At 42.0% G+C, this 23,490-nt stretch overlaps 2 protein-coding genes across 6 annotated transcripts in view; both read right to left on the bottom strand.

Moving 5' to 3' along the window:
* CLCN4 (chloride voltage-gated channel 4) overlaps positions 1 to 18,998 on the bottom strand; it is a 43,756-nt gene extending 24,758 nt beyond the window's left edge. Inside the window, exons 1-3 of one of the 3 annotated variants that reach the window (XM_061459897.1) lie at positions 18,917 to 18,998; positions 4,489 to 4,640; positions 4,082 to 4,181 (exon numbers count right to left, since the gene is read on the bottom strand). In XM_061459897.1, the coding sequence (XP_061315881.1) occupies positions 4,082 to 4,181; positions 4,489 to 4,640; positions 18,917 to 18,920 (256 nt within the window). In that variant the 5' untranslated portion in view covers positions 18,921 to 18,998. Of the gene's footprint in view, positions 1 to 4,081; positions 4,182 to 4,488; positions 4,641 to 16,203; positions 16,348 to 18,827; positions 18,852 to 18,916 lie in introns of those variants that run through there. The other 2 variants (XM_061459899.1, XM_061459898.1) reach the window with 2 other exon arrangements.
* A 640-nt stretch (positions 18,999 to 19,638) lies between these two features.
* WWC3 (WWC family member 3) overlaps positions 19,639 to 23,490 on the bottom strand; it is a 106,686-nt gene continuing 102,834 nt past the window's right edge. For all 3 annotated transcript variants that reach the window (XM_061459895.1, XM_061459894.1, XM_061459896.1), the window contains one exon: positions 19,639 to 22,172. In XM_061459895.1, coding sequence (XP_061315879.1) covers positions 22,106 to 22,172 — 67 coding nt within the window. In that variant the 3' untranslated portion in view covers positions 19,639 to 22,105. The remainder of the gene's footprint in view (positions 22,173 to 23,490) is intronic.

The raw sequence follows: 23,490 nt of genomic DNA, 5'->3' as shown, positions 1-23,490 counted from the left end.
ATGCTTCGGCAAATGCAAAATGGTTTAACGTTTCCAAAACTTTTAGCTTTGTGGCTCCTGCTAAAATGCAATTACATGAAGCAGTGGTGGGGCTGCTCCCCTTTATCCTAGCAGCTGGGGCACACAGGTGGGTTCAGGAGCCAGTTTATTTGACCTGGAACTAAAGTTTTCTGAGTTTCATTTCTGTGCAGGAGGAAAAGAAAACCATTTCAAATAATTCAGGTACATGTAACTTGTCTTTTATTCTATAGGACAGAAAACAAACTAGTGTTCGCAGAGGCTTACATCTAAGTAAATATTCTCACCCCCTTAAGAAGGATCCTTGTCCCCACACTGAGCAGCAACGTGACTAGGTAACAGTGAAGTCTTTTTGTTGTGTGGGAATACTCTGAAGAATTAAGATATACACTAGACAAGGCCAACAAAAAAGGCTGCAGAAGGGAGTAATGATGTCTGTACCAATTATTTTCTTTCGTGAAGACCTTGCCTTTCTCTTGCTTACTCGCTTCCATTTTCCCAAGTTTCTATGGAAACAATGAACCATATTCTTAGATGATGATAAATCACTGTGTCGCTGGTAATGTCAGTGTGCACAGCTTACTGAGCTTTGCAGCAAGCTCTACGTTCTCTTCCAGTTTTCTGAAAGTTTCAGGAAACTGTACAAAGAATCCTCATCCCCTGGACATAAGCACCAAATGCTGTGCCTCTTGCATCTCTCCATGGACCTTTATCATCCTCTGTAGTTGACCCAATCTTCAAAGCTCACATCACACTTAACCAGGCAACTGAGTACTAATGCTTCATAGAGTGCAAAGAAGGTGCAAAGGCAGGTAGGCTTTTGACCATTTTTCCCCAATAAAGTTAACATACAGAGTGAGGAACAAGAATTCAGTTCTCAAATATAACAAGCTCACATGCACTCCAGTACCTCTAGGAAAATGTACTTAATTTTGCAGGTGATCTAATCCCTTCTGCCAAATGCTTTCGGATCCACATAAGGAGGAAAATGTGACATGCAATTTACTACACATGCTTTACAGAGAAGAATAATGAGAAGGGAGAGCCACCATTTACAATATAATAGTGCAACAGTGAACCTTCACAAGACACATGACCAGGACTAGAGTTTTCAAAGTTCTGAGTCATCGCAACTTTAAATGAAATTAATGGGAGTTGCAGACTGTTCAGCACCTCAGAAAGTCAAGCCCTTAGTTCCTTGTGCTTATCATGACTATCTAGACTCAATAAAGCATAAGTTTAACTCCGTACTTCTCCCACTAAAGGAACTGAACTTGCTCCCCCTTCTATGTAACCTGCCTGGAATGAAAAACAACAGAGCACTCCAAAGTTAGGAAATGCTGAACTTCATTTTAGATATGAGCCTTTTGCATCTCTCCTTTTCCTTTAGTTTATGCTTATCCTTGGCCAATACTTATCCTTTACAATGCCCTAATAAGAATGCTAAAACTTTGCTTTGAAAACATAGTTTTCCTGATGCACCTGTGCCAGAAAATAGCATCACCCAAGTGGCACAGCACTGAATTGCAAAGGGGATTATTTGCACTGTCAGCTCCAGAACATTTCAGCATTAGTATGATAGTACTTTATGTCACACAGTTTAGAAAACACAGGCTCTTTTGGTGATCTATATATAGCATATAGTTCAGTTGGCTAGTAATAATTGTTAGGTGGAGGGATGCCCACTGGTCTGCTGGCAGGATGGCCACAGTAGAAACTCAGAATTCCTTACAGATGAAAAATACCTTAAAAATTTGGCACCTACACCTAAAATTTTTAGGTTAATTTCCCCATAAGTTGCTTTGTACTTCTCCAGAAAGAATAAACTCTCTGTCAAAGACCGCCCCAGGTAGTGCTCAGCATCTTTTTCTGGCACATAGTGTAAGCACTTTTCATACAATCTCCACACCAAACAGCATTTGTGAGTGTTACTGCTCTTTTCCCCTTCCTGAAATGAGCAAGCTCTGGCTCCTAAGACATCATTTCCAGAAGCTCCTTAGTGCCTTTCCAGCCACTTGACAGAGTTACACACCATATTCTCCCTCCACGTGTCTCTGAAAGAGCCTGGGTTCTAGCTGTGTCGGACTGCAGCAGCACCCACTCAAGCTAATTTATGTGTCCACAGTCACTCGTGAAACTTTGCTCTGAGCCCAAATGGCTGCTGCTTCATTTTCAATATACGTTGGTGTTACTCAAAACATACAGATACAGCTCCCCTTAGAGCAGCAGTAGCTTCTGCCTGTGCAGCAGGACAAGAGGGACCATGGAGGAGCCAGTCTGGTCCATGCAACCCCATGGAACCACACATGGCAGGCCATCTTCTCTGAGCAGGTGGTATTTCAAGTACAGAAGGAAACAATATGAAGTGCCTCTTGACCAACCCACCAAACTCATTTACTCCCTCCTCAAACCTGCTTAAGAAACCTCGTCCATGCACCAGTAACACACACACACACACACCCTGCTCATCAAAGGTGTGTTTACACCTTGCTGAGGCTGGGATGGTGACTCTCCATCTTTGCCTTGCCCCAGAAACACTGAAAGCACAGAATGCTAAGCAGAAAAAGTCTACAGGGCTCATCCCAGATCAGGAGCATGCAGGTGATTTTTGTTCTCTAGCCGATTCACAAGTCCTTGTCCTTTTAGTCTAAAAACAGACTAAATTGATTTGACTCTGAGACAAACCACGTTGCTCTGCATTTGTAACTGAAAACGTTGCAAAAGCTAACGTATCTTAGCTGCAGCTTGCCCTCAACCATCATTCCCAAGCTGGATGTATTTTAGGGCAGCGCTAGGGCTTACCAGAGGTCAGCTTTCAACAACCTTGAGGATTTCAGCATGAGATTTCATTGCAAACTTGAACTGAAACAAAGCTTCTGGAGTATTTTCACTAAAATGGAAGTGTGTGAGTGTATACCAACTTCACTGTATGAGTGAGGGGATTACTGACAAGCTTGCAAGAGGTGACTAGAGCTGTCAAGGGCTTGCTCTAACTTTATTTCAAGCATAATTCTTCATCCCAGATAAGGCTAATCCTGGCCTTTAGGCAGAATTTAGCAGTTCTGGTAGTACATAGTCTATATCGGATTCTCTTCCGATCCCACCCTCCTATCAAAGCTTTTGTGCAAAAAAATATCTCTATAGATATAATATTATATATAATATATATTATTATATATAATTATATACGGTATATTATATATGATATATATAATATAAATAACATAATTTACCAAAAATGACACTTCAGCAACATTTTCTCAAGAACATCCCCAGTACTTCTGAGGCTCCTGATCAACTGTAATAAACGTATTAACTTGACAGTTGGTAAGCAGGGGATTCACACCATGTGTGAAACTTCCCATCATACTTTTGCCAAGCAGCATGATACAAGAGCACTCTGACATCACTGAAAAAGCATAAGAAATGGCAGTTGTTTCGGCTTGGTTAGAGAAGTGCAGCTTTCCAAGTTGGAAGATGTGCTAAACTGAGCAGAAAACAGGAGAAGTTTGGGAAATTAATGAATTTGCCATTTGAGTTTAAGCAGGCTGTTAAATGTGTAATGTCTGTCTGGCCTGGAAGCAGATCTGAAACTGAGACTGAAACTGTATTTTCCCTTCGTACACATATAAAGAAGACAACCCAGTGGATATTGCAATTTAGTAAGCTCCCCTTTGAGTGCTTACAACCAACATTTTCCCCACATCACATCTAATTGCAGAATTAAAGTAAGTGAAGACAAGAGAAAAATCCTAACAATGAAATTGGTTTTGGTGCATCTAAGATTCAGAAAGTCAAAATAGCCCACCGAGTGTAAGGCAATCAGATGCATGTTTCCAAAAGCAATAGAAAAATCCCTCTACAGGTACATAACGTTTTTTCTAGGTCAGCTATCCTCAGAAGACTTTGCAAGTGGGTATTTTTATTAAGAATTATAACTGCATGGGTGCATAGATGCCTTTTTAGCTTGAAACATCAGTGGAGAGACACTGAAGTAAAAAGAGAAGCAGACGCCACTACAGCAAACTTGGGTGAGATGGTTCTGAGCATAACACACACGTACCTGCCAGTAGTCCTATGAGAAGCATTACAACCCATCCTGACCAAGCATCCAGCAAACTCTTGATGAACTCCCATATGGATTCCTTACTTTTGCTTGTAATCTGAAATTAAAACATAGACACGTTGCCAATACAGTATATAGTGTTTAAAACAAAAAATATTCAGCCTCCTAGAAGGTCTGCACAATTTCTCTACCCAATCATTTTTCAGCTAAGCTCTGCTGATTAAGTTGCCAGAAGCCCTTTCCTATTTACAAACTAAAGACGTGCCACATCCATACTTTTCGAAGTGTTCCTCCAGTCATAGAAGAAGGTAGGAAGCAGTAACTTTGTAGAACTGCTTGTTTTTCTTGCCACCAGGATGGCTGTAACGCAGGGGCTGAAACACATCAAGGCCTGACAGCTTTACCTTTCTGTGGCGATCAGTGTCACGCGATTTCTCCCGCAGCCAGTCAATGGTGTGGAAATCTTCGTAAGTTCCAACGTCGGGGAAAGGCTCATCCAGAAAATCCATCAGGTTGCCAGAACCATTCATGTCGCCTGCATTGACCATATTAGGGTCTGTACGTAGAGAGAAAAACAAGTACGTCAGTAGGTCCATGCAGATTCGCTGGATCTTTCAGAACCAAGTTCTCCAAAATACCTCCACAAACCACAGTCAAGAGAGCCTGAGTCAGCAGTCCTGGTGGGCACTTACTGAAATCCATACATTGCCACTAGAAAAAGTGTTTTGCTGAAGACTACTTCAGTAGCTGAGCAAACCCTTAAAAGCACACACAAAAATCACAGGATCCAAGTGCAGGAATATCAGCTTTCCTGAAAACAGAGCCCCAAACCCCAGAGTGGTTCTGGGCTTCTTCTGCCCATCCTCACCCCATGCTGGAGGAAGTGCCCTGCCTGCAGGGAGATCACCGAGTATGCAAGCCCACCATTTCAGAAAACAAATACAGTAGAATCCACCATTCATCCTGAACTGCAGATTTTACATGGCAACATTAGTCGTAGCACTGTGGTGCTGTCTAGTATTGCATGCTCAAAGCTCCCTGCACTGATCCACTTTCCTTCCACTGCTCAGAAGGCAAAGCTCAATATGTTAATCATATGTATTATAAGATATTGAAACAGAGAAACACAGATGCCCATTGTTCTGCAGCCCTGGAAACTATACCTCGTTCATGCAGTCCACTTAAGCAAGCATGAAGTTAGCTCATAACCACTGTATCTCTCTTTCCCACAGCAAGCTCAGCAGCATCTGGCTAGGTGCAAAAATGACCGTTATCTCCTTTAGAGGTCAGGTCCCAAAGCAGTCACTAACATGACAAGCTCCAGAAATGGCTGACATCATTCCCAATGAGAAGAGCCCTTAGTAGCACGAGAAACTACTAAACAAAGTAGCTTAGGCAGACAGGGTTGGATTCATCTAACTCTGGCCATCTGAACATTTGGTACTTGGGCTGTAAGAGCAACCTACGCTGCCTCTAGAAGCAAAGATATGTGTAAGGGTGTGTGGCAGGAGAGTGCTTGCTCTTTCAAAGGTAAGGTGAAGGACCTTTTTTTAATGTAACACGGGATAAGAAGCAAATAAAGAAGCCTGAATAAGAACATGGAGGTACACAAATTTGGCACAAATAATAAGGGAAGCAGAGATGGGAACGAAACCTGGTCAGTCACACTCACTGATGAGGGCATGTGGCAGTGTGAGAATGTCTATTCCAGCAAGGTTGTCTGATTGTGGACCTTGTCAGTTGGGAAACTATGGGAAAATCAGGGAAAACTGGAAACAAAATACAGAGGCACAGACCTGACAAAGCAAGCATGGAGACCATAACAAGAAACAAACCTCACCACGCACACCAACTGAAGAGCTATTAATGGTGTGTGTGCCTCTGGGATACATTTTCAGGTTTGCTATTGGTTGAACCTGCACATGAGAAAGTGGCAGTTGTGTCCCTCAGTGTGCAGAGACCCTGGGTCCATGGTGTGGACAGGCTGTGGACAGGGACAGGCTGGGCAGGAGGGTCCTGGGATGGAGGAAGCAGCCGTGTGCTTCTACATCACTTAACAAAGTGTTGCTCTAGAAAGTGATTAATTCCATCCATCATAAAATAGGTGCTTGGGAAAGGGAGTCTTCCAGAGAGTACCTAGGTTTGTAACCTGAAATGGCAAGCCAAAAAAAAAAAACCCAGCTAACAGGGGATTATAAGAAAAAAAAACAAAGAAAAAAAAAAAGGAAAGCACATGAAAACATACATACAAAAAAAAAAAAATGAGGACAGGTACAGACTTCAGGGGGTTTATAGAACTGACCCTGCAGAGCCTGTAGGGCCTTGGCAGAAACAAGGTAACTTTTGCACGTCACTGATGAGGCTAGCATAGTACTAACAACTACTACAGGTATGGAAACAGGGATTTCAGGAGTAAAGAATTTGGATCTTTGGATCTGTGAGGAAACTTCCCAATTCTGTAATTGGAAGAGGCAGATAAGCTTTTAACCAACTGTCCATACACCCTGCTGTTCTGCTTGGCCCTCTTTATTTACTGTCATTTCCCCCCTCTTCTATCCATTCTCAACTGCTTTACTTGAATCCTTTCCATTTATATTTTTCCCTGGTGGGGATTCTAGGAATATAACAAGCGTGACTACTCAGCTTTGTCATGTCTGCTCTTTGCACTCCACCAGCTAGGACTTCTTGGATGACAGACAATGTGCTTGCATAAGCAGCTGAAGAAAGCATTCTTATAGGCAGCCAGCAGGTCACCACTATAATGCTGTAGAAGCCGTTTCAAGTGAGGAAATCAAGTAATCTCCAAGCATCATGGTGTGTTTGTCTCAAAGAGAATCAAGCAAAGGAGTTGCAGCCCGGGGAAGGAAACCAAATGCAGAGCAGGTATTCCAGGCAGCACTGCTGAGGACAAGTAAGCTTCCAGGACTGAAGCAATTTAAAAAAACCATCAGTTTAGAGGAGTGACAATTGAGAATAGCAGCACTTCAGTGAACAGATGAGAGCAGGCTCCTACATGTGCTAAGGAAAATGAGAGTCTGAAGGTGGGATGCTGTGGCTGACACTAGGGAGCTGAAGTTGCAAGTGGATCTTGAGCTCAGTGTCTTGTAAACCATGACCGGGGACTGGAATGGGAAGCTGAAATGAGGTGAAAGGATTAGACCATGCCATTGTTTTGTAACGCTGTGACATTTTTGCAGATCATTTACTTCATCCAACTCTTCCCATACAGCAAAGAAGGACCTGTAATAAAGATGCAGTTCAGACTGCTTGCCTGCACGATGCAGCCCACCTGCTACAGAAACAAACCTCTGGGAACTCTTGTGCTGAATGTGTTGGCAAGTTTTCCTTAATACTACAAGAAGATTACCCAACATGTGAGTTATATCACATAAAAAATAGCTTTTTAAGTATGTTGTCGATGCCCAGCACATGACAGTATTGTGATGGATAATACCAGGCCAGACCACAAGTATGTAGGATAATTATAATCTCAGCCTGAATCTACCCCAAAAATACGTGCTACACAACATGTCCAGGGAGAGAAAAATGTGCTAGAGACCACAGGGCATGGAAGACTAAGAAAACAAACACACTTTGAACTCTAGGTAGCTCACCAATACATGGGAACTGCACTTAGCTGGATGGTTATCAGCCTTAAAGTTCACTTCAGGTACTACCCTTCTGAAAGGAAAGATGTGGTATCAGATTATGCAAAAGCCAATTTTAGTAATAAAACCTAGCTGCAGCACTTTTGAACTGAATACTACAGAGTTCCTACCTACATCCTAGCACCAAGCGCCTTAAGTATCACTTTTACACAGAAATGTGTTGAATCTTGCTGAGTAAGAGTTTGACATATGTATTTTGTCCCTTTGTCGTTCTATGTCTTAGACGTCCTTGCTATCTTTTCCACTACTTTTCCAGAAGCTGATGCAACACAATTTGTGCAAGGGTGAACATTTCCTGCTTAGTTCCCCATTCTTTTCCTAATAATTCCTGGCATTCCATCAGCTTTTCCTTGGGCAGACCTCCAACATTTTCACTGAGCAGTCTGCTATGACTCCAGGCTATGCTCCATAAGAGGAAGTGGCCAGTTTGGAGCCCATTATTCTGTGGTCCCTTAGGGACCTTTTCCCCATTGCTTTAATGACTTTAAATAACATCTGCCATTTTATTCCCTGCAATACAGTAGAGAGCCTCCCTCGGCTCTTAACAGCGAGATCTCATTTTTACTGACTAGCTTAATATATCTACAATCAAATATTTTTGTCAACGCTCTGCCTTAATAATTGTAAACAGGTTCTTGCTGGAAATTGAAAGAGGAAACAAAGAAATCTGACTATGTTATCTGCTCAATTCAGAGGGTTCTGGTTTCTGATTAGCAGATTTCTCTGGAATTAGACCCATGCCAGACTACTGCAGTCCTGTAGATGGAGCAAGGCCTTGTCAGGGATCAGTTTACAAACAGAGAGGTGACAGAGTCAGACTAGCAATTGTGCCTCTTGACAGGGACTTTTCTGGCTGCCACATAACCCTAGATACCATCCAGAAACCTCAGGCCAGGTCAACCTGATGTTCAGTCCCTGATCTCCCAGCTAGCCATGCTTGGTGGAGGTGAGTGTCAAAAGAGCAAGTCTATAGCCCATGAAGCTTGATGAGTGTATAAAGCCAGATAATTATTAATTAAGGAATCCCTGAAGCCTCCTATGTACAGAAAGTGAATTGAGAGGTTAGCGCAAACAACCTACAGAAACCAGGGTGTGAACACAGCGAGCTGCCAGACAGGCTGTGACACACTAGCAAGCACAGCAGGTGCTGCATAGACTGCGGGTCTCTTCTGTTACATTTACTCACTTTGGGTTATTTTGAAAGAACCAAAAGTAGTAGCATTATCATATCTAAGGCCATGGGGATTTTTTTCAGGTCTCGCAGTGAGTAAACCCATCATGTGATTGGGACCAGCTGTATGATACACTGCAGCTTGGAGTGAGGTATTGTAGAAGAGCAATAAATTACTTTTACAATGGAAACACTGAGAATCTCTCAGCTTTATAGCACTGTTACAGCATGTGCAAATGCAAAAGCCACAGCTTGAATAGCTCTGCTGGTGAACTGACATTCTAGGTATTATGTTGACTGACTGATAGGATCTGAAATGTGTTTGACATGGCAAGCACAGACCAAAACATCCCCTGGTTCAAAAGAAGCTGAAAAGTATACCGATGGGAAACAACTAGTTGAACAGTCATCAAAAGAAAAGTTTTGGCCCTCGTCAATTGCTAGTAGACATGCTAGTTCCATGCTACGCTCTCCTCATCCTGTTTTCTGTTTTAATTGGACACATTGCACTGAGGCAGGCAGTACAGTTTTTAATGCAATTCCAGCAAGTTTCAAGTTTCTTTCAACAGATCACAGTTACTGAATTATCTCAACACTTCAAATGCTTCTAGCAGATGAACGTTTACCTACATGCTTTCATGTGTATGCTGCTTTCTTTGAAGACAGTAGTGGGTGGGTTGCTCTGTGAAAAATAATGGTTGCAGGCAGCAAAACATACCTCTGCAGTGACCCTTCTGCTGCAGCATGAGGAAAAAGTGAACTTGGCAAGAGGCTGGGGGAAGAAAGCAGAAGCCTAAAGGCCAGTTGCAAGTTCCTCAGTTCACATTTGTTTGGAGTGACTTTTCCACGGCATCTGAAGTATCACCTGTTCCATCTCTTCCACATATGGCGCGAGGTGGCCAACACTCAAAAGCAGAATACAGTGCATCTCAGGACTTTTCTATGCTCTGGTACCAATATACATACAATGATAAAACAGGGGAGATCCTAGTACAGACACAGTGCTTTTAAAGTGATTCATGGTCATTTCAATCCTGCCTCCATCAGAGTTGAGCACGCCACTGATCTGAATGGTTGGTCAGGTTTAGCTGTGCTCATACAGCATGACATGACAGCAGGTACTGCACAAACTCAGGAGCATGGGGTGGGGGCTGTGCAAATCCCTGGGATTTGTTTTCCAAACAAAGCAATCTACTCGTTTACATTATAATTTATGATAATCACAAGACCCCATTGTGCTGACAGATAATTTGCCACTCTCTACGCCCATAATACTTGTATTGACCATTTCTAGTAGTGTATTCTCAAAACAGCCAAGCATGGTACCCCAGCCTCATGGCCATTAACTGCACAACATGATCTGCCAAGCAAAGGCGCTTTCTCTTGAAAGCTAGATGCTCTGCCAGCATCCATCCACCCCCCAGTCCAAAGAGACTTAGACCTACTGGCAAAGACGGATGCAGAGCACTCTCCACCCAGCCCTCAAATCCAGGCAGTTAGGAGGTCAATGAGCTGAAGACATCAGTGTTCAGAAAGAGCCATAAGAGGATAAGGCTGAGGAAAAGTTTTTAGAGCTGAGCATGGTTATACCACAGGTCTTTGGCACCACCCAGCCTGAGAAAATCAGCCTCATAGATCAGGAAGTCAGCAAGCAAGATTATTAATGGGGTCACCTGGAAAGACATGAATGAAAATTACAGGGAGATGGTTAGGAATCTCTGTTTTTTGAGGAGGGGTTGGAGAAGAAGGCCTGTTTAGCCTGAAGCCTGGAAGGCCAAGGGATGTGGTTGCAACTCCTCTTCCACCACCCACCATGTAGAAGATGGTGCAGAAACAGTGATGTGACATTGCACCCTACAGTATAGAGTCAGGTAAATGGCTATGAAGCATTCTTCTAAGCAAGTAAGATGCTGTTGGTTGGTACTTTTACAAGGAAGATCTCTTCAGTAAAAGCAAGCAGGCGGAATCACTGGCAAGTTAAACAGGTGGTTTTCTGCAGGGTGAAAATCACCTGTAGGCAATTTAAAACTATTCACCTTAGGAGCCTCATCCTGAACAAGCAGATTGATTTATTGACCTTCTGTCTTAATGATGGTGTTAAAAAACACGTTAAAGTGGCCTCAGTTCAGAACAAAGTTCAGACTCCATTAAGAATAAGAAAATGCTGAACTCAGTTACAGGCCTTTTTTGGAAACATATTATGGCACATAAAAAGTGAAGAATAGTTAAATTGGGAAAATACAGGGGGAATGAGGGGTATTGAAATTGGCAAATGCCTTTCCTACAATTCAGGGCTGAATCGCACAGCCTCCATACACAGCCACGTAGCACTGCAAACTCGGTCTCCCACCACACAAGTGCAGGCAGGCTGCAGTATCAGAAACAGTACTGTAAAATATTGCAGCATTTTACTGTATGGCCCCCACCACACATTAAGGAGTCTCCTGCTCTGACAGCGCAGGGAAGCTGAATACAGTCACATCTTTGATGTGCAGCCTTACCCTGAGTAACCTCTATGGAAAAACTTATGAAGCCACAGCAGAGCTCAAAAAAACACATGGCACCAGATCACAGGGGAGAGGGCCTGGGAGAGAAGGGGAAGGCAGGAGGGAACATCTGGGATAAATGGCAGAAAACTGAGGCACAAAGGGCTCCTCCAGACCAAACCACAGCCTTCAACCACCAGATGTGCTCCTGGGGTGAGCACAAAAGAGATGGGTAACAAGGCTGGCCAGGAGCGCAGGCAGGCATGGGGGGACACGGAGTGCACCAGTGTACCCCAGGAGCTGATGACCAGCTATCAGGTCTTCCCACACCTTTGGCTACAGCCTCCTTCTTCTCTCCACCTGGGAAGCCCTTGGATCACTACACTTCTCTTCCTCCAAGGAGGTGAACCTCACCCTGGTATCCTGCTCCCTGCTCCTTCCCAGGATGACTCTCTCTTTAGAAACCAATTTGTTTTGGTATGAAATACCATGCATCTGATCTCGAGTTTTCTTGGAAAGTCTGAGCAAAATTAGTTCAGCTGCTGACTTATGTCAGAAAGGGAAAGGGGGGGGGGGGGGGGGGGCGGGGAATATCCCAGCTCCTTCCCCGTAAGCTCCAAGTGGAATTTTTGCACTCACATAACTAAAAATTGGCTCCTCATGAAAAAAAAAAAAAAAAGTTAACTCACATCTCTGTTTCCAGCGAGTCTTAAAGGTTCCTCCAATAAATTTGATTTTTAGCTCAGATGCTGGGGCTATGGAAAAAGCAGGAGGGAAGCGTTGCTGGCTCTGGCACATCCATCTGGGTTTTTCCAACTAAGCTGAAACATCTCTACTAAAGGATGCCCCTCTGCTAACAGCCCATCAGCTTGGGCAGCTGAGTCCCCTGGGTCTGCATCGACCCCACGCACCCTTGCTTCTTGAAGGAAACAAGATTTGGTTAGATAAAATTCAGAAAGCCTTCAGGATGTGGGGTGAGAAACTAAGCTTCAGAAGACAGGACAAACTGGAGATCAGGGTACCAGTGTAGCACACACAGAGTTTCTATTCTTGATTTCCCTCTAGTGCCCTTCCTCACAAAAAAGAGGGAATATCTTCCCTGGAGCAGCTGGATTTACTGCCACAGAGCATCATGGGGCTGAAGGCTCAGGGGTGCTGTACAGTTTTCCTCCTCACACAGCCAAGCTTTGAAGCACCAGGTTTGGATTTCCAGTGCTGCCATTTGTCTCCTCACTCAGAAAGTGGTAGGATTAAAGAGCAGGAAAAACATTTCTTGAACTGCAGAAAAAGGCAAATACCTCTAGAGAGAACAGACCAGCACTATCAAAAGGGAAATACCCTGGTATACAGATATCCCTAAGAAGCTTTCCCCTTAAATGGGATGTTCAATGGCATCAAATGCATCTCTTGCTGAAAACATTTTAAGCCTCTAGCTTAGCTTGAAATAACAGTAATAAACCTGCAGCAAAAAAGCCATTAACCTGTTCTACCATGTCACTTCCCATGATCTGAGTGGAGACAGTAAGCCATTTTCACATAGATGGAGGATGTTTTCCTGTTCACAAGGCACTGGTTTTCACTGCTGCATTTGATGCCGATGGGCTGTGCAGTAACAGATGAGTTACTTCATACCACTGAGAGGAAGCTCTCCCACCTGCAAGATAGGGAAATCTTTTCCTTGGGGTGATGCTTGAGAGCGAGATGTTAGAAGTGGTTTAGCAATAGCATCTCACAGTAACCCTGACAGTTTCTCTTTTGACATTAATGACTGGGGGGGGGGGGGGGGGGGGGGCATGGGTGTGCCTGTTTGGTTCTGCTGGACTACAGATAAGAAATCTGAGAAACCCCAGTACCTGGTGTGTATGTATGCACACGCAAATTAGACTTCTGCTCCACAACCTGATCCCATTTCACTCCATGGAAGAATCAACACTCTTGGAACTCTGCAAGCTGCAGCCTGGTGGCAAAAGCACACAGGAAAAGGACCACTACAGATGGGCACTATGACTGTTTGAGGGTTATGCTCCATGCTAGGAGTTTGTCAGACCTGAGGGAGGCTCATGCAACACAACACTGATCACCAACACACACAAGATGGCCCGGATGGACCCCTGCACAAGCACTAAGCTGTAGTAATGATCCTCCTCACTTTCCCTTCCAGTCCAGCCAACAATGGCTTCACAATGAAGCATCTCCCAGACCTAGGAGGTTACAGCACTCTGGAGAGCCCTGGTTTGCTCCAGGAGGATGGGAAGGACCCAACCCCATGGCAAACACTCCTCTCCAACACCATCCCCTTCTCCTCTTCCAGTCCTCATTTAAAAGCCACCAGCCACTACCTCTGAAATGGTTCCACCTTCACAGGGGCTGAGCACCCATACAGCCACATGTTGAACTCAGGACATGGCACCCCGGTGCTGCCAGGCAGACAGCCCTTCAGCTGGGGATGTTTCCAGGGTCTAAATAATACTAAATGTATAATTTATACTAAATATACTAAACAATGGTTAAAAGACTTAAGACCTTAATTTCTGAGCTGCCCCAGCATACCTTTCAGGCTTGCACCTTGTCTTTTGTTGGCACAAAGATGCCTTACTCAGATCAGGAGACCAGGAGAACCACCACCCAGCACATACTTCCGTAAGGCATCCAACTATGATCTGGGATTGGCAGGGTAGGGGGGGAAGCACACTGCGCTTGTAGAACTTGCATGTGGCGTCCCTGCTGTGTGCTTTGCATGGGCAAAGAGCCAAGCCTTGTGTGCCTGGTGAGCCAGAGGACAGCTCTACTCACATCCAGTGCTGAAGAGAATTGATCCAGCCTTGACTTCAGAGGAAGGCAGGAGAAGATATTTGGCATGGGCACCGTTAGGTGGCAGCCCCACTGCCACCTAATACAAGATGTGTATTTCTATCACTTTGAGGCTCAATCTTGGGGGGGGACACTCAAAAAACTAAAACATAACCCGAAAGGTTCTGCTGGAGAAAAACAAAATTGAAAACTATTTTTCTTTTCAGTTCTGAAGAACTGATGTTCTTTCTTACTTCATTTTGATAATTCATTATATACTTTTGTTTTTTTTTCCCACCCTTATGTTCTGACACTACTGCATACCTGTTCCCTGGAAACCAGAATTAGTATCACAGAATCATAGAGTGGTTTGGGTTAAAAAGGGCTTAAAGATCATCCAGTTCCAGCCCCCTCTGCCATGGGCAGGGACACCGCACACTAGACGAAGCTGCTCAAAGCTCCATTCAACCTGGTCTTGAACACTGCAGGGATGGGGCAGCCACAGCTTCTCTGGGCAACCAGTGCCAGCGCCTCACCACCCTCACAGTAAAGAACTTCTTTCTAATGTCTCATCTAAATCTCCACTCTGTCAGTTTAAAGCCACTCCTCTTTGTTCTTTCACTAAATGCCCTTAGAAAAGTCCCTCTCCAGATCTCTTGTAGGCCTGCTTTAGGTACTAGAAGGCTGGAATCAGGCCTCCTGGAGCCTTCTCTTCTCCAGGCTGAACAAACCCAACTCCCTCAGGCTGTCAATTCATTTCTCACTAGGATGTACAACCTCCTTCAGCACAGGAGATCCAAAATCCTCCCCCTTGAGTGCTCACTGAGACCCTAGACCTGCCAAATTTACGGATTTTTCCAAGAGTGGGAACAATTCATTTGAACAAAGAATAGGATTTTCAAGAATAAAAACAACTTCCTGCAGGCTAGGTGCGAAAAGTCACCTGACTCTCTGCCTGATGAAGCTGAGGCTGAGTCATCCTCTGTTCTCTAGCAAAGGCACAGAATTACCTACTGGAATGCTTAGAAAAGAAGGAAAAAAAGGTACTATTTTATTTCTCTGACTACTATGAGCTCAAAAATTGATTTGGCTTCTTGCATTCTAACATCTGTAATTAGAGTAATTTTAAAGTAATAGAATATTTTTAAAACCCCTAAAATACATTTAAAAAGCAATACAGGAAAGAAACCCAAAACCCACCACAGAAGAGTCACCATTTTTACTCCACAAACATATATGTCTTCACATATGTGTACAGAGTATATAATTAACACCCACACCAGGAAAAGACAAGCGACTCCGGCCTTTGCTTATATAAATACCAACAGTTCAAAAAAGCAGTTCAGCATGGGATTTTCAGCCTTTTGGAGACTGGCATTTTGTGTAAGAAGTAAAAATGTACTTCTCATCTCGCATGTTCCTTTTGGAAAAGGATTTTTCATTCTTACATTGGACATGCAAAACCTACCTTGCACTACAGCAAATTATGCAGGAAACCTGCTGGACTAGGTACTTTCAAACAGCGTCAGCAAAAATTAACAATGGAGGAAAAACCTCTTTCCCCAAATACAAGTTAATCCTCATTCCTTTATGAGCTTAAACACATTTATCTGTACAACAACTTTCTTCAGGCATCCAGGAAAAAGAAAAGGCAGGGAATGCAAGCAGAACAGTATCGCTGCACTCTCTCTGCACGACCGGCTGATGATGGCTGCTCACACAGAGAATTCAGCAGGCATCCGAAGGGGCCATACCACACCAAACAGGGACAAAGGGCCTTCTTCGGCTTGAAAGCTCCATCTGGCAGCATTTCTGCTGGAGATGTCAGCTGGCAGCTCAGCACAGAGCCAGCGGCAGCCTCTGCACCTGCGAACCCTCTGCTTGCACAGGACCTTCTCTGTTTTCTGTCAGCAGAAACTCTGCCTCACAGAGCTGGGGCTTGAGCACAGCAATAGGAGAAAAGCAAGCGGCAAATCACACTTTCCGCAGCATTGTGTTGCTTACCTGCGATGCAACATCATTTAGCCCAGTCCCCAAGATTCTAATAGCATCCTTCCTTGGGTGGTATGGCTGCAGAAGCGGTGATGTCATGGGGAGGAAGCAGTAACAAGCATGTGACTGTATCCTCCCTCTATAGGGTATCTGATAGGAGACGCAGCCACAGGCAGCCGGACCAGTCTGTAATCCTGCAGGATTAAACTCCAAGCCTCTTTACCCTGCCCTCCCTGTTCGGTCACCCTCAGAACACAGGCTGCTTCCCCCCGCCCCTAACCTGAGCTAATTATTTTTAAAAGGGTTTGTGGATTGTTCTGCTGGAGCGACAACGATCACATTTTTCACAAGGAAAAAGCACAGTAAGCGTGCTGTGTGCAACCCAGGAATTATTCCTGTTGACACTGCAGCAACACCCAGGCATCAGATTTTCTTTCATCTGTACGAAATATGTAATCGCAGCAGCTTGGAAACAAGACAAACCATGACTTCACCATCCCTTGCATTTTTCCTTCTCCCAGTGCTTCATTTCAAGCTTATCCAGACTGACTTCCCTCCATCTTCTGCATCATATTCAAGCTTCACAAGCTTAACTCAAAGGTTTAATTTCTGTTATTCACTTCGCCCCACCATCTACCCATCACTTCACTTGCAGCCTTCTGCCTTTATTTTCAATGCAGCTGTCACGGCTTAAAAGATCCTCTCCTATATGCCACAGCCTTACTTTTCAAAACTTATGCAGAAGTTTTCCCATCGAATATTTAAAAACAAGGACATCCCAAAATGTTTTAATAAAATAAAAAAATAATAAAAAATAATAATTAAAAAAAACACCACAAAAAAAAAACCAAAACAAAACCCAGGCAATTAGCCTGATCCCCATTTTGGTTAACTGAATATTACATCTCAGAAGCATATTTTTGGAGGATTTTGTGGGTTGTTGAATTTTTTTTATACTCTACAACATATGTGAGTTCTGCAAGAAACTATTTCTAAACTTCTGATGTACAAATTTTGCCCAAGCCACTAGGACAGCATTCCGCAAGGCAGACTTTATAACTGTACTTTGTGAAGATCATGTACATGTTTGTAACTGTGCAGTGTGTTTTATTTCAGGACATTCACCTTCCCACTCATTTTCCCATATTTGGAGCAGTCTGGTTTTACCCTTCAGGACATCCAGGCACATGCTTTGCATTACTAAGGAGATGCAACGGCTAGGAAGGGGGAGACCTTGCACAAGCACCCATGAAAATATCCCTGGGTGACTGAAGGCACACGCATGACTTCCACTCACTCCAGAGGTTGAGGAATGCAGTTCTGAAGACCTTTTTGCCCCACTGTGTCTGAGCAGATATTTATGGGTGCACTAAGAAGGCAGCCTAGCCCAGCAAAACAAAACAGTTGATTCGGGGTATCCAAAACAGAATGGCTACACAGCTTGCCCAAATCCCGTCTGCAAGCTTAAGACCTCCTGTACAGAGGCAACACACTGGATTTTATTGTGACATCTGAACACTGAGCTTGCTTCACCTGAAGTTCCCATACTTTTCTGGAGTGAGGAACATGCCTTCAGGGAAAAGATCTGATCTGGAGATGACAGTTCCTCACCACTCAGAGCTGTAAAGAGCCCCAGGCCTATTACAATAACCATGAAGTGTGGAAAAGTGACAGAAGTCCTAACTCCCTGCCAGTGACTGTTCTTCGTGCCCATTAAAATCAGTATTAATAGGCCAAGTGAATTCTGGGGCAGAAGTTAAACAACCACTGAGCACTTAGATTTTCTTGATAACGTGTCTGCAATTTTCCTTAATCAGTTTATGAGAGGAAAACATGGAAAACAGCAAGCAGCATTTAACTGGTCAGACACAAACACCTGAACCTGGAACTTCTGTGCCACAAAACACACATGTAACAAAAACACCATGCCCAAGGCATAGAACAGCAATTTTAGCACTAACCAAATGAGCACAGAGGTTTCAATTCCCAATTTTTCTCCTGGATAGACTTCCCTAAATTAATTTCCTAATTTTTCCTTGTCTATTGCCAGAGCTGACCCCATTGAGTCTCCTGCTAAACGCATATTCTTACTTGGATTGTCTAACTGAAAACAAATTAAAGGGACAGAATACCTAATTCTCTATAGAAAATGTGATTCTGCAACCTAGATATGCATGTTAAAATTTAAGACATTATTAGAAATCACAGGAAACCAGAAACAGCTCCTAAGAAGTTTTTAACTCCAAGAATACTGAGATTTTCCAAAGATCAAGCAAATCACTTAACTGACATTTAGAGATTCCAAAACCAATCAACTTTACTGTTTGGTATTTTCTTCTAATGATACCCAGACAACTGCACGGTCTCAGGACAAAGATAACACTCTTCACATGATCTTTTGGAAAAGATTGTTCTTGCTTTTGCTAGCCCGTAAGTTCTCAAATCTTTGTAAATACATTTTTCCTCCTCTCAAAGTTGTATGACTATAATTAAAAAGGAGACTGGAGTCAAAATGAGCTGCAAAGTGCCCTCTTCCCTAAGAATTCCAACTTCAGTTTTGCATTCAGTGAAAACAAAATACACAGTTCATCTAATTAAAAAAGAAAAAAACATTGCTCCTTTTATACAGCACTTACCTTTAAGTCTTGCAAAGCGCTTACAAGAACTGCTGAAAAAAATACACGTAAGACTTCATTCTCATAACAGAAACCCCACAATGACGTACCCATTATAGCTTTTGTTGTTGATCCTGATGGTAGCGAGACAGGGACGATTGGTATTCCAAACTACTATTTCTAGCTGACTGTTTAAAAATAACCTAAACTCTGTCATACCCTTAACGCCTTGCAAACACTGTGCAGAGGCAGGAGTCGCATGTCCGTACTGCAATTTTGCCTGTGCTCCTGCAGCTTAGGGTTGTAGAGAGCAACTGGGAAACTTGCCTTTCTGTAATTACAAAGGTTTAACATCTCCAGCTGCAGTAAAGTTCAGCCTAAAAAAATTAACCAGTATTCTTTTCCGTGGCTTCCACTTTGGAATTAGTCATAGGTAAGATATTAGAGAAATAATGTCAACTTACTTCCAGTACAAACCTACAAACTCTAGGTAGGTAAAGAAGACAGTTCAACCTGTTGTAAGTGGGGCTACATATGAATTCCAGGAATATTCAACTCTGAGCCTCTGATACAGCTGTCAGCTCATCACAAGCGATAAGCACACGGAAAAACATACCTGCCATTCCTTACACTCTGCATCCCTTTCAGGTCTTCAGTGTAACCTCTCTAGGATCTCTGATTTCACATATTTCCTCTTTTATTTGAAAATTCATTACATTAACCTAAATGACAGTTATTCAAAATACAAAATTTCTTTACAAAAGCATCATGAATGTGGCAAGTATAAACTATTCAAAAAACGTCTTATACTTTGACATATAACAAAAATCTGTTTCCGTTTATGGCAAATTATTTTATTTTGTAGAAGAAATACTTTCAAATAATACAAAAATGACACAATCATACAGAACTGTGACAAAACCAAGAGAGATGAATACTGAATATGATAACTCATTACCACATCAAGACAGAACTCATAACAGCAGTCAGAACCACAGACCCACAAGATACACTGACAACATCTCACAGCGGTCATTATTTAAATACACCAGCTGAAACCCCTGCCAGAGAGGCCACCAGATATTGCCCCTTAGTTATACAGGTACAGACTAATTTAGGGAGGAAGAGAGATCCCTATGCTAACCCTGCTCAAAGTGGGCCTTAATGTGACCAGGATATTCCAGGATATGTGTCCAGTGAAGTCCTCAACCCTTCCGTGGACAAAGAGCTCCACCTCCCTGGGCAATCTCTTCCAGTATCTGACCACCCTCAAGGGACGCATGGTGGTGGCTGTTCTTAATATACAGCAAGTACTTCTGCAAGTGTCCCTGCATGGTAACTTTTGATAAACACTACTATGTAGGGCCTCCACTGAAAATGAGATGTGAAATTCTGACAAACTGTTCAAGGAATGAGCACTGAAAAGCTTGCTGTCCCTAGACTTTCACCCAAACACTATAAATTTCTTACATGATTTGTTTTTTATCTGCATAGTTTCTGAGTATGTCTAGTTGTGCCCAAGGAACCCAATATACGCCCACTGAAGTTTACTGGCAAAAACAGACTTCAGGATGGTTAGCCTGATAAATGCTAAATATACTCTAATTTTACGTATATTGCTATACGATCTAATCACCTGATGACTGCAATGATTATAGGCCATACTAGGAAACAGGGAATACTACCTTTAAGGTCTGTGGTAATCATCCTCATTGATTAATGATTTAGGTTTACAATCTTTTCCCCTATTACTTTTTGCCTCAGCTTAAAACAAGTAAAAACAACTCAGTTTCACTTTCAGGTTTTCCTGATCTTTGACAGGTAACAGAGTATAAGCTCTTGAATCCCACAGAAAACACTTACTTACAAAATACTTGAAAATATTCTGGTTGGTTCTGGTAAGTACATTTAGGCTTTGGCTGTTGTTGCTTTCATTTCCTGACACACAAAAATCTGGAACCAATTCAACCTTGACTTTAATAAAGAGAGAGCGGGATCTTCCTTTTAGGAGATTCCAGCAAGCTGCAAAACCAGTCTTGTGTTGGGCACCTCTCTTTATGTAATTAGAAAAATATGAGGAACTCTATTATAGTAGCTTAGTAAAGAAGTATTTTTACATACTTGCAGGATGCAAGGACACAAAACTGGCATTCTCGGGAATTTAGGGTGACAGTCTGTCACTAAAATGGTCACAAGTAAAAATATTTCCTACTGGATTTTGGCTGGTCCAACTAGCAATCAAGTGAGCTGTACCTTCCAGAATTATACACCTTCCTCCTGGAAAGTGTCACTGTTCAAAAGAACTTGCATGCAGTAACCCAAAAACACATCCTTCAGGATGAACACGTGTTTAAGCGCCCTTCCTTAAAGCAGCTGCTTTCTGGAATCAGCACATATGTATTTCCTGAATCAGCTCATAACCTTTAAAATTGAGAAATTATAATCATATTCCTTTAGCGGCCTTTCCACACAGCTAGCTCACATTACTCTTTTAACTCCCTTTCCATTAAACAGCAAGACAAAGACTTGTCACCCTTTTCCTTCCTCCGTTTAAACTGAGAATCTAGTTAAGAATATAAAGATACTTTAGACACAACTGAAATGAAAACAATCCATTAGTGCACGGTAAGAACATGCAAATGAATTCTGCAATGCTTAACATCACTTCTAATCAGTGTTAAAGACATTGCAGGTGATAATATTTTGCTATAACACAGACAGTGCTAAAGGATACAATGTACATAATAAGCTACAGATAAAAAGCTGAAAAAGTGACAATTTTAGAACATAGTATTTTCATTTCAGGTATCAGAAACAAAACCAGCTCAATGGTTCCATTCTACTGTATGACAAATACTGAAGAACAAAATTTCAGTCTTAAAATACATCTTAAAGTAGGTATTTTCCTTCAAGGAAAAAAGGCACTATAAATAAATTACACTACAGTGAATTTGCCTGAACTCACTTTGTTTCTGTCTTCCAGCCTTTAAGTCAAATAAAACAGCATAAAAACTGTACACGCTCTTAACAGGGTAGTCGATCTTTTATAAAATAAGTTGCCTTCAGAGATGTCAGTTTCACAACAAGGAAAAACCAAGCCTTGTTGCAGTCGCTATTATAAAATATATATGTATATATATTTATATATATGGTTTTGTTTACTTTTACTTTTTTTACTTTTTTTATTTTTTACAAAATGTGTATATTAGCTTTTGCACAATTTTTTTAAGAAACTTGGCTAATCTAATAACTTCATTAAAATAAAAGCGATAAATACTTCATGTTTACAATGCAACATGTCATACATCGTCAGCTGGCAGAGGAGGTATGTTAATCCTTGGTCTTGTAAAAAAAGCTATCTTCTCCCTGTGATCAAAACAAGATAAAAAGGAAGCAAGTCAAATATATGCCTACATTTTTCTACCCTCAGGAACATGGCTTCTTTACTCTAGTTAATGGTTTCTATTTGTTTCTTACATAATGAACTAATGGGTTATTTGAGTACAAGAAACATACAAAAACTACTGAACCTCACCGTATACTTCTGGCAACATTCTGTTGAACACAACTGCTACTTTTGAAAATTAGGTGGAAGCTTTATACAACTCATCTAACATCTGTCACAGCTGACTGTAAAAAGCTTTCACAGGACAAGCCCTGAATAAACCCCTTCTGCAATGCAAAGTTCATTTTGTAATGATGCCTACCAAAAAAAAAAAAAGAGGGGAAAAAAAAAAGAAGAATGGCATTCAGGCGTCTTTTTGCTTCTTTACTGAGCGAACAGTAGATGCTGCAAAGCAAGTGTCACAAGAAATAGATGCATGAATAAAAAGGGCAAGAATTTAAACAAGAAATACAGCTCTTGCTTCATTATCTACATTTCATTTTATTCAGTTCCACACCTTTTTATATCTCAGTAGACAAACTACCAAACATATCAGAAACATAAGATGTAAAAGCTATCCTAAAATTTCTATTCCTCTTACTTCCTTCCCCACCTTTGTGAAAAAGCCTTTCCTATAATTCAGCGGGGCGGGGGGAAAGTACATTAAAGGACAGAGAGCATTTTCATTTCACTTAAGTATTCCCTAGGAAAAAAATAATCTAAAAATCTAAACACTGGATGAAATAGTAACATGATGTAACATGGTAGCTGTCCTTCACATCTATGCTGCACTAATATTTTATTACTCTCAATCTTCCAGTAAGGATTATAAAAAATTTGATGCTTAAGTAATAAAGTCTTCCTGTGAAATGGATATTGTTCATCAATGCCACTTCTACACAAAATAAAGTCATAAAATACAACCCCAAACATAAAGCTAAGAGAAAACACATACTCTGTAAACGCACATGAAATAGGAAAAAAAGTCCAAAGAAAAGGCTTCTTGAGAGAAAGCTGGAATATCACTCATTTTTAGGGAGAGAGTGCTACCAGTAATATATATATATATATGCATCACATTAAACAAAATATGCTCACAGGCTTGCATTGAAGAACTGACAAATCATGTGAACTTAATAGTGACTAGGCTAAGTTGAAAGAATCACCTAAGCTATGGTTGCACTTGAAGACTTTCTTTTTTTATTTATATCTCATGTGTTTTAGAATCATAACACTGCAATTTTACCTTACCTTTGGCTCTTTGCACTACAAATAATCCAAAGGAAACTCGTGTCCAAA

This window comes from Pezoporus flaviventris, unplaced genomic scaffold, assembly GCF_033815535.1.
Source record: "Pezoporus flaviventris isolate CSIRO_AGI_PZ_B2104156 unplaced genomic scaffold, CSIRO_AGI_Pfla_v1 ptg000030l, whole genome shotgun sequence".
Lineage (NCBI taxonomy): Eukaryota > Metazoa > Chordata > Aves > Psittaciformes > Psittacidae > Pezoporus > Pezoporus flaviventris.
The sequence above is the reverse complement of the archived record's forward strand: the minus strand, read 5'-3'. Positions and strand labels throughout refer to the sequence as shown.